Raw genomic sequence first — 12,287 nt, 5'->3', positions numbered from 1 at the left:
TTTTGTAGAGACAGAGTCTCACTGTACCGCCCTTGGTAGAGTGCCGTGGCATCATAAGGCTCACAACAACCTCTAATTCTTGGGCTTACGCGATTCTCTTGCCTCAGCCTCCCAAGTTGGCAAAAGCAGTTTTGAGAGGAAAATTCATCGCTTTAGATGCCTACATTTGAAAAACAGAAAGAGAGCACATCAACAATCTCACAAGAGATCTTATGGAATTGGAAAAAGAAGAACAATCTAAGCCTAAACTCAGTAAAAGAAAAGAAATATCCAAAATCAAATCAGAGATCAATGAAATTGAAAACAAAAGAATCATTCAGAAAATTAATGAAACAAGGAGTTGGTTTTTTGAAAAAATAAATAAAATAGATAAACCATTGGCCAGACTAACGAGGAATAGAAAAGTAAAATCTCTAGTAACCTCAATCAGAAATGATAAAGGGGAAATAACAACTGATCCCACAGAGATATAAGAGATCATCTCTGAATACTACCAGAAACTCTATGCCCAGAAATTTGACAATGTGAAAGAAATGGATCAATACTTGGAATCACACCCTCTCCCTAGACTCAGCCAGGAAGAAATAGAGCTCCTGAACAGACCAATTTCAAGCACTGAGATCAAAGAAACAATAAAAAATCTTCCAACCAAAAAATGCCCGGGTCCAGGTGGCTTCACACCAGAATTCTATCAAACCTTCAAGGAAGAGCTTATTCCTGTACTGCAGAAATTATTCCAAAAAATTGAGGAAGAAGGAATCTTCCCCAACACATTCTATGAAGCAAACATCACCCTGATACCAAAACCAGGAAAAGACCCAAACAAAAAGGAGAATTTCAGACCAATCTCACTCATGAATATAGATGCAAAAATTCTCAACAAAATCCTAGCCAATAGATTACAGCTTATCATCAAAAAAGTAATTCATCATGATCAAGTAGGCTTCATCCCAGGGATGCAAGGCTGGTTTAACATACGCAGTCCATAAACGTTATCCACCATATTAACAGAGGCAAAAATAAAGATCACATGATCCTCTCAAGAGATGCAGAAAAAGCATTTGATAAAATCCAGCATCCTTTTCTAATTAGAACACTGAAGAGTATAGGCATAGGTGGCACATTTCTAAAACTGTTTGAAGCTATCTATGACAAACCCACAGCCAATATTTTACTGAATGGAGGAAAACTGAGAGCTTTTCCTCTTAGAACTGGAACCAGACAAGGTTGTCCTCTGTCACCTTTACTATTCAACATAGTGCTGGAAGTTCTAGCCAATACAATTAGGCAAGACAAGGAAATAAAGGGAATCCAAATGGGAGCAGAGGAGGTCAAACTCTCCCTCTTTGCTGACGACATGATCTTATACTGAGAGAACCCCAAAGACTCAACCACAAGACTCCTAGAAATCATCAAAAAATGCAGTAATGTTTCAGGATATAAAATCAATGTCCACAAGTCAGTAGCCTTTGTATACACCAATAACAGTCAAGATGAGAAGCTAATTAAGGACACAGCTCCCTTCACCATAGTGTCAAAGAAAATGAAATACCTAGGAATATACCTAACGAAGGAGGTGAAGGACCTCTATAAAGAAAACTATGAAATCCTCAGAAAGGAAATAGCAGAGGATATTAACAAATGGAAGAACATACCATGCTCATGGATAGGAAGAATCAACATTGTTAAAATGTCTATAGTTCCGAAAGCAATCTACCTATTCAATGCCATTCCTATCAAAATACCAACATCGTACTTTCAAGATTTGGAAAAAATGATCCTGCATTTTGTATGGAACCGGAAAAACCCCGTAAAGCTAAGGCAGTTCTCTGTAACAAAAATAAAGCTGGGGTCATCAGCATACTAGATTTTAGTGTGTACTACAAAGCCATAGTGCTCAAGACAGCATGGTACTGGCAGAAAAACAGAGACATAGACACCTGGAATCGAATTGAAAACCAAGAAATGAAACTAACATGTTACAAGCACGTAATCTTTGATAAACCAAATAAGAACATACCTTGGGGGAAAGACTCCCTATTCAATAAATGGTGTTGGGAGAACTAGATGTCTACATGTAAAATACTGAAACTGGACCCACACCTTTCCCCACTCACAAAAATTGATTCAAGATGGATAAAGGACTTAAATTTAAGGCATGAAACAATAAAAATCCTCCAAGAAAGCATAGGAAAAACACTGGAAGATATTGGCCTGGGGAAAGACTTCATGAAGAAGACTGCCATGGCAATTGCAACAACAACAAAAATAAACAAATGGGACTTCATTAAACTGAAAAGCTTCTGTACAGCTAAGGAGACAATAACCAAAGCAAAGAGACAACCTACACAATGGGAAAGGATATTTGCATATTTTCAATCAGACAAAAGCTTGATAACTAGGATCGATAGAGAACTCAAATTAATCCACATGAAAAAAGCCAACAATCCCATATATCAATGGGCAAGAGACATGAATAGAACTTTCTCTAAAGATGACAGATGAATGGCTAACAAACACATGAAAAAATGTTCATCATCTCTATATATTAGAGAAATGCATATCAAAACAACCCTGAGATATCATCTAACCCCAGTGAGAATGGCCCACATCACAAAATCTCAAAACTGCAGATGCTGGCGTGGATGTGGAGAGAAGGGAACACTTTGACACTGCTGGTGGGACTGCAAACTAGTACAACCTTTCTGGAAGGAAGTATGGAGAAACTTCAAAGCACTCAAGCTCGACCTCCCATTTGATCCTGCAATCCCATTACTGGGCATCTACCCAGAAGGAAAAAAATCCTTTTATCATAAGGACACTTGTACTAGACTGTTTATTGCAGCTCAATTTACAATCGCCAAAATGTGGAAACAGCCTAAATGCCCACCAACCCAGGAATGGATTAACAAGCTGTGGTATATGTATACCATGGAATACTATTCATCCATTAAAAAAAATGGAGACTTTACATCCTTCGTATTAACCTGGATGGACGTGGAAGACATTATTCTTAGTAAAGCATCACAAGAATGGAGAAGCATGAATCCTATGTACTCAATTTTGATATGAGGACAATTAATGACATTTATGGTTATGGGGGGGGAACGGGAAGGGTGGAAGGGGCTGGGGCCTTGGTGTGTGTCACACTTTATGGGGGCAAGACATGATTGCAAGAGGGACTTTACCTAACAATTGTAATCAGTGAAACCTGCCTTATTGTACCCTCAATGAATCCCCAACAATAAAAAAAAAAAAAAAAAAGAAAGAAAAAAAAATAGTTGACTCATCAACAGCCAAGGACAGATCATGTTACCCAGAAGTCTAACAGATCAGGTAAGTAAATGACTTTATGACACGACGCATTTCTGCAAAAAAGCCTAAATTGAGTTCCCTCTGCCATAAGGTAGAAACAGGGAACTCACCCAGATAATAAAAAAAAATAAATACTCAGTGTTTGCTTTTACAAGAAACAACCCTCAAACAGACAACAGATCTAAAAACCCACTCCAACCGTACCAGAAGATAATACTATTTGAAACTAGCTGATAGGCTCGGCGGCTATAGCTGAAGTGGCTAAGGCACCAAGCTACATACACGGAGACTGGTGGGTTCGAATCCAGCCCGGGCCTGGCAAACAACAATACAATGACAACTACAACCAAAAAATAGCTGGGTGTTGTGGCAGGCGGCTGCAGTCCCAGATACTTGGGGGGATGAGGCAAAAGAATTGCTTAAACCCAGGAGTTGAGGATTGCTGTGAGCTATGATGTTAGAGCATTCTACACAGGGTGAAAACTTGAGGCTCTCTCTCAAAAAAAAAAAAAGAAATGAAATAAAAAGAAAACTAGCTGATAGACTTCAAATACCCGCATCCAAAAGTATGAAATATTTACTAGTATTAAGGGATACTTTTTCCAGATAAGTAAAAGCTTGCCCCACGAAAACAAAGAAAACTACAGAAGTAATAAAGGTCCCTCTGAAAAACATTACACTACTGTATGGATCAAGGTGAAATCTGCCCTTTTCCCTTTGGTTGGTTCGCTGAAAGATCATCTCACAATTGGGATAGATTATTGAAACAAAGTTTTATTTCCAAATACCATGCGCATGGAGGGGGCAACCAAAAGAACCATTACCCAAGGTCTCAGTGATGGTCAGAGATCTTTATAGATGCTCCTTAGAAGGGAGGGAGGAGTAAGTGGAAAATACAGGTGCAGTAACTGGTTCCAAGGAGTAATGTGTAAAAGGGTGAAAACAGATTGATTATTTCTAGATTAATGTGAGAGACAGATATTGTACTTCAAATGACCTTGGGTACAGATCTATTAGCATGTAATAAGAAGGTCAGCAACCCCTTTGGATTCCCAATCAAGTGACTCAGGTTTTATGCAGATAGAGGAAAAGCCTCTTTCAATGCTTTCTGATCATGAATGGCCTTTAATTCAAAATATTCTTTACACAAAGAAGTCATATTTGGGGGTGAAATTTCCTTAGCTCCTTCACTCCATTATGAGCCCCCAGAAGCCATCAAAGTAATAACGGTCCATCTTTTATGGCAGAATTTACACAGCAGGTATGCAAATTTTTGAAAATTCACTAGAAATTGCATGCAGCCTGGAGAACTCAATCATCAGGAAAAGGAAAAAAGAAAATAAATCATACACTAAATAAATATGCCCAAACAATGCCAGGAGATCCATTTACATGAAAACCAGGTATTCCCCTTCAATTACAGTGAATAAAGGTAGCCCCTAGAAACAGGGTCAAATTAAATCCTCACAAAGTTGTTCATAAGAAACCCTTCTAGGCAGTCTCAATTCAAATGTCAGGGCAAGCAGAATATAATCTTAAACTAGGAAAGTATGTATGACAAAGCAGTGAGTATTATTCCTTATTCTCAGGTTTTCTCTTCCCAGACCCCAGTCCACCCCTGCAGAAAATGTATGTCCCCTTTATCCTGGTAACTAAGACCAGCTCAAAACCTGGAAAGATGGGCCTGAGAGAAACAGCTGAAAAGAAAGTAGACTAGTCCAGAAGATGTTCTGCTGAGGACACCACAGCAGTGAAACTTGCAGTACTAGAATCCTGGGCCCACCACATCCAACTCAAGCTGTATCTCACTACAGAAGCAGCTACAGCCGACAAAAATTAGATTGGAGGAAACACCACGTTCGATTGAAGAGATACAATCCCCAGCCATGTTCCTCTTCCACGGCTGTGTGCTCACCCCAGTGCCTTGCCTCATTTTGATGAAATAAAAATGCATAGACGTCTTTAGCCTAAAATGTCATAACTATGTCTGATTTCTGTCTTACTAGAAGTACTTATGTAGAACGGGTATTTACTTCATGGCTAATGAAGATGTGCACCCACTAAAACTTATCAGAGATTTCACACTTTTCCCATATATCCAAAACATTATCGCATACTCAGATATAAGTTAAAAAACAACCACTACTGAGCGGCGCCTGTGGCTCAGTGAGTTGGACACCGGCCACACGTACCAAGGGTGGTGGGTTCAAACCCAGCCCTGGACAAACTGCAACAAAAAAATAGCCGGGCATTGTGGCAGGCACCTGTAGTCCCAGCTACTCGGGAGGCTGAGGCAAGAGAATCGCCTAAACCCAGGAGTTGGAGGTTGCTGTGAGCTGTGATGTCACTGAGGGTGATAAAGTTAGACTCTGTCTCTAAAAAGAAACACAACCACTACTGTCAAGAAAGAAAGATATATTTGCTATACAACTGGAACTATTAGTCATAAATATATCAAGCTTAAAAGGTGCCCATTCTGATACACTAACCTGAATAATTCCTTACTTAAATGTAACTTAACCGCCTTTCTACCTTATGCCAATAGACACACCAACCTACCTTGAAGAGAAGACAGTTCATATTATATTGCACCCAGGCTTTTTCATCTATCCCTGCTACAACACAGGGAAACTTTGTTTGCTAAGATTCACCCCTATTCTATCCTGGGTACAAAACTTTAAGTCCAATAGGTCTAAAGTAACTTAAAATATTGACCTCCCTGAAAACTATAATAGTTGGCTACACCTTTTTAGCCCTGCTAAATACACCACGTTAGCCATTTTTGTCATACCAACAATAGCTATTGGATTCGATCTGAAAATCAGTCCATTGGTCTCTGCCATCGTCAAGACCCTTAATACAATTTCTCAAGCCATAAACACTCTGAGCATTGAATTAAAACAAGTATGAGAAGCTATACTAAAAAAATCAAGCAACCATTATTGATTATTAAAACACAATTATAGATGTAAAAACTTTAAAATCTATGTACTGCGTCAATTTATCTAACAGTCCCCAACTTATAAAAAACAAGTTAAGATGTATAAAAGACATAGTCCAAATAAAACAACAAGCAAGATTTTAAAGAATATCCAACACCTCCTATCTAAACTATTGTCATAATTACCCAACATTACCTAACTCCATACCTGTATACTTATTCTTATGGTATGTATTATAAGCTTCTTAATATGTATACCATTTATATGTACCTGCTGTTTCACAAATTTTTCTTTCTTTTTTTTTAGACAGAGTCTCACTTTGTCACCGTCCTTAGAGTACTCTGGCGTCATAGCTCACAGCAACCTCAAATGCTTGGCTTAAGCGATTCTCTTGCCTCAGATTCCCAAGTAGTTGGGACTACAGGTGCTGGCTACAACACCTAGATTTTTCTTTTTCCTTTTTTTATTTTTAGAGACCAGGTCTTGCTCTGGCTCAGGCTGGTTTCAAACTCATAAGCTCAGGCAATCCACCTGCCTTGCCTCCCTGAGTGCTAGAATTATATGTCTGTGACACCGTCCCCAGCCTTGTTTCACAAATTTCAAAAACAAAATTAACCAGTACAGCCTGCATGCCAATTTAACTAACCATAACAAATTTAAAATTATTTAAAATTATTTAGGGGACTTAGCTCAGCAGCTAGGGTGTGCCAGCCACATACACCGGAGCTAGCAGGTTTGAATCCAGCCTGGACCTGCCGAACAACAATGCAGCCACAACCAAAAAACAGCCAGGCGTTGTGGCAGGCGCCTGTAGTCCCAGCTACTTGGGAGGCTGAGGCAAGCGAATCGCTTAAGCCAAGAGTTTGAGGTTGCTGTGAGCTGTGACGCCAACGCTCTATTAAGGACCACTGCTTGAGACTCTGTCTCAAAACAAACAAACAAAAAAAAAACAATTATTTACATTTTAAATCAACTTCATAGATGGGAAAATAAAATAAAAGTAGAGAATGTGGAAGACAGAGACAACCTTACAACGTTTCTTAGCTATTTCTGAAGTGAGAATTCACTTTAAAACATAGGAAGAGTAAGTCAAACAGGCCAAAGGAGAAATAGGGAATAAAGATAATAATCTTGAAAAAAAACCCAAGGAAGTAATGAAGCACTATAGAACAAGTTAATAGCATGTGATGTTTAATGATGTTTTATTGATGATTTTTGATTAGTGTTTTAATTGCTAAATGTATTTAACTTGCCTTCATGTTGCTAATCACATATGTTTCTAGTATACTTATAAAATTATTCCCTATATAAATTATTAAAATTGGTTACATAGACAAAACAGCATTTAAAAAATTACTCTCGCTGTTCTTGGGAATTGCTAGCCTGCCCATAATAAACTCTTTTTACCCATCAACTCCCTGTCCCCGTATTTAACTACAACGACAGGCAAGCGAGCCACTTCCGGTTCCGCAACAAAGTGAGCCACCGACTGGGGACCGCAGTTTATTTAACAAAAGAATGGAGGGGCTGAGGGCCCCACAGACCACAGCCCCTCCCATGACAAGCCCCACACACTCAGTTGGGATTCTTCCCTGAGGACCCTTCTAACGTCACCACGAGGAAGGGATGCTGGGCGCTGCAGGCACACAGCTGCTCAGAGAGCTCTGGGCTGTGATGCGAGTAACAGCTTCGGAAACACTTGGAGCAACAGGGTCCCAACTCCCTGCCCCACTCCACCTTTTGCCAAGTGGGCTTCGTGGGCCAAGGGGTGCCAGTGGAAAACTTTATTCTGAAAACTCTAAAACTGAAGTGAAACTGTCAGGTCCCGCCACAGCCACTGCTGGCTCCAACCACGCCCCTCCCCCTCTCAGGACACCCAGTCTCCTATACTCACCATTTCCCAGCTCCGGGGATGTCCCGGTGTCCTCCCTACAGATCTCCCAGTACCTGCAGGTCACAGGGTGACAGAGCCTGCTGCACAGACATTTGGGATGGAACAGCTGAAGAGGAGGACCCAGCTCATCGCCCAACTCAAAAGGCAAACACTGCTCAAAATCCCCCGCCGCCTTCTTCTTTCTGGCTGTGCACCTGATTGGACAGTTTATATTGGACCATCCCTGATTGGATAGGGCCTAAGAGCCCACCTCTCTGACCTTGAGCAACAGGAATGCAAGGCCGGAATGCAAACAGTTTCTTCCACACAGTACTTTTTTTATTTTTATTTTTTTTAATTAAGAGCAGGCTGTAGTCTCAGCTACTTGGGAGGATGAGGCAAGAGAATAACTTAAATGAGCGGCGCCTGTGTCTCAAGGGGTTCGGCACCGGCTCCCTATGCTGGAGATGGTGGGTTCAAACCCAGCCCCAGACAAAAACAGCAAAACAAAAAAAAAGAGAGAATACCTTAAGCCCAGGAGTTGGAGGTTGCTATGAGCTGTGATGCCACTTCACTCTACCTAAGGTGACAGCTTGAGGCTCTGTCTCAAAAATAATAATAAATTAATTAATAAATTAAGGGCAGGGATCATGACTTTCTTCATCTCCATATTCCAGGGCCACCATGCATGCCATACAGTAACTGTTTAACAAATTTTGATAAAAGGAATGAAACTCTATTTACTGAGTGTTTAATCTGTGTGAGGCTTGGGCACCTATTACTTAAGTAGTAGGAGTTTGACTCTGCTTTGAAGGTGTTTTAAATATACATCATGATGTCTACGTAAAAAAATGCACATATAGAACTCAGTAACCTTGTAAACAGATGAACGCCATTGGGAGTTAAAGCAAAGGCTATCTATAGCAATTCAGAGAAGGGTGAAATTATCTGTCATGTCCAGGGCACTGGCATTGCAGGAGGCTTCATGCAGGAGGTGGTGTTTAAGCTCCCAACTAACAGGCAATACAAAGGACTATGTGGTACAGCTCTTGGGGGAAGGGTTGAGCTACAACGTGGACTTTTCCTAACAAACTCGGTAGCTCTTTTTACACAGGCCTTTGTGCCTTCTCTGGCATGCAGCTCTGCCAGAGGGATATTTGTATTTAATGCTGAATATTAATTATATCCTTCTATTAATTTCAGTTATATATACATACACACACACATATGTTTCTTTCTTTTTTTTTTTTTTTTTTTTTGCAGTTTTTGGCCAGGGCTGGGTTTGAACTCACCACTTCTGGCATATGGGGCCAGTGCCCTACTCTTTTAGCCACAGGCACCGCCCTTTTTCACTTTTTTTTTTTTTTTTTGTAGAGACAGAGTCTCACTTTATCGCCTCGGTAGAGTGCCGTGGTGTCACACAGCTCACAGCAACTTTCAACTCTACATATGTGTTTCTATATAAACACAAAGTAAATACATGTTTTCCACTCATGGAAACAACACATTAACAATTATTTATATATATTTTATGGTGAAAAGTTATATAGAGTGGACACAAAGTTCTTGTGCAATTTACAATAGTTTACTATTTAAACTTAAAATTTCAGGGCAGGCTAGGCATCCCTAGATCAGTGGTTAGGGCGCCTGCCACATACACCAGGCCAGGGCCTGCTAAACAAAACAAACAACAAAATAGCTTGGTGGTGTGGTGGGCACCTGTAGTCCCAGTTACTGGGGAGGCTGAGGCAGGAGAATCTCTTGATTCCAAGAGATTGATGTTCCTGTGAGCTGTGACACCACAGCACACTACTGAGTGTGACAAAGTAAGACTCTATCTCCAAAAAAATTAAATGAATTAATAAACTTGAAACTTCATAATTTCAATTTTAATTAAAATACTTTACTATTTATATTGCACATGAACTTTACATCCACTCTGTATTTAGAATTAGCCAGATAAACTTCGTATTTTTATTTTTTTATTTATTTTTCTTTTTTGAGACAGATTCTCACTTTGTTACCCTTAGCAGAGGGCCATGGCATCACAGCTCATAGTAAAATAAACCCCTTAGGCTTAAGAGATCCTCTTGCCTCAATCTCCTAAGTAGCTGGGACTACAGGCACCTCGCCACAATGCCTGGCTATTTTTTTTAGAGATGGTGACTCACTGTGGCTCAGGCTGGTCTCCAACCCATGAGTTCAAGCAATCCACCCACCTCCGCTCTCCAGAATGCTAGGATTACAGGTGTGAGACACTGAGCCCAGCATTGGACTTGGTTTAGATGATCCCAATTTGATGGGCGACATCCAAAGCATTATCAGTCTGTTTTTTTTGCAGTTTTTGGCCCGTGCTGGGTTTGAACCCACCACCTCAGGTATATGGGGCTGGCACTCTACTCACTGAGCCACAGGTGCCACCCATCCAAAGCATTATAATCAGCAGCCAGTGGAACATATGCTTTCTTTTCTCCATCAGGCCTGATCCGGGTGTTGACCTTGGCCGCATCAATATCATAGAGCTTCTTCACAACCTGTTTGATCTAGCCCTTGTTGCTTTGACATCCACAATGAACACAGTGTGTTGTCTTCTCTCTTCTTCATGGTAGATTCCATGGTCAGGGAGAACTTGATGATGCACAGTGGCCAAGCTTGTTTCTCCTGGGGAAGCCCTTCCTGGGGTATGTGAACTGCCCACAGAGAAGCCACAGAGCCATCAGCTGCCGAAATGTTGGTGATGTATGAATATCCTTTTTTTGTGTGGCTGTGGTTGCTTTTTAGCAGTGCTTTGTTGGTGTTCAATGCCTTTGATTTGGGAGGGGTGGGAGCTTCCTTCGTTGCTTTTGGCACCATCTTGTGAAAAGCAACAATTATTTTAAAGTTTGAGATTTTTTTTTTTTTTTGATACAGAGCCTCGGTTGTTGCCCTGGTTAGAGTGCTGTGGCATCACAGCTTACAGCGACCTCCAACTCCTGGGCTCAACCGATTCTCCTGCCTCCGCCTCCCAAGTAGCTGGGACTACAGGCACCCGCCACAACACCAGGCTATTTTTTGGTTGCAGCAGTCATTATTGTTTGGCAGGCCAGGTTGGATTCGAAACCACCAGCTCAGGTGTATGTGGCTGGCACCTTAGCTGTTTAAGCCACAGGCACCAAGCCTAAAGTTTGAGATTTTTAAAAATTTGCCTGAACTCTGGTCTTTTTTTTGTTTTTGAGACAGAACCTCAAGCCGTGGCCCTGGGTAGAGTGCTGTGGCATCATAGCTCACAGCAACCTCCAACTCCTGGGCTCAAGCAATTCTCCTGCCTTCAGGCACCCACCATAACACCTGGCTATTTTGTTTGGCAGGGCAGGGCTAAATTCGAACCCACGAGCTCAGGTGTATGTGGCTGGCACCTTAGCCGCTTGAGCCACAGGCGCCGAGCCTGAACCTTGGTCTTTTGAGGGGGCAAAAATGGGAAGCAGTCCCTTAAGTTAGCCTGTTCAGTAGAAAAGGGTCTACCTGTAGACACACACTTCACACACTGCTTGGTAGATGCTATCTATCTTCCAGAAATCATACACAGAACAAAAATTAATGGACTTTTAAGAAGGTACCTGAATACCTTGATTACATAACTTTGCAAAGAATGGGATATGGGGTGACGCCTGTGGCTCAAAGGAGTAGGGTGCAGGCCCCATATGCCAGAGGAGGTGGAGGGTTCAAACTCATCCCTAGCCAAAATCTGCAAAGAAAAAGAATGGGATATCCACATAAGCAATGTGATTACTGTAACTGGACAGGGCATGGTAGGTGTGAGATCTAGGTTTCTGAGAGGTACCTGAAGTGTGATAAGTACTTCCACAACCTCCAGGGATTGGTGACCCTCACTAATTAATCCAACCTACTAATTTGAGTCTCCAAATTGAACACAGGTGAGCACAGCACCAGCTTCTTCTCTGCCTCTGGCCAGCACCAAGGAGAAGAGACCTTGGGGCCGAGCTGGCTAAGCAGGGATGCGGAGCCAGGACAGGTGGCAGGTTGGTGGTGCCTGTAGCTCAGTAGGTAGGGTGCCAGCCATGTACACGAAGGCTGGCAGCTTCAAGCCTGGCCTGGGCCTCCAACAATGACAACTGAAACAAAAAAATAGGTGTTGTGGTGGGCACCTGGAGTCCCAC

General features: G+C 41.4%; 1 protein-coding gene across 1 annotated transcript in view; it reads right to left on the bottom strand.

Moving 5' to 3' along the window:
• LOC128572924 (zinc finger protein 678-like) overlaps window positions 1–8,306 on the bottom strand; it is a 44,294-nt gene extending 35,988 nt beyond the window's left edge. Inside the window, exon 1 of the mRNA XM_053573081.1 lies at window positions 8,152–8,306. Within this exon, the coding sequence (XP_053429056.1) occupies window positions 8,152–8,154 (3 nt within the window). The 5' untranslated portion in view covers window positions 8,155–8,306. The remainder of the gene's footprint in view (window positions 1–8,151) is intronic.
• Window positions 8,307–12,287: the final 3,981 nt, after the last annotated feature.

Source organism: Nycticebus coucang, chromosome 20, assembly GCF_027406575.1.
Source record: "Nycticebus coucang isolate mNycCou1 chromosome 20, mNycCou1.pri, whole genome shotgun sequence".
NCBI classification, from domain to species: domain Eukaryota; kingdom Metazoa; phylum Chordata; class Mammalia; order Primates; family Lorisidae; genus Nycticebus; species Nycticebus coucang.
Note: the sequence above shows the minus strand (reverse complement) of the source record. Positions and strands in the feature narration are given on the sequence as shown.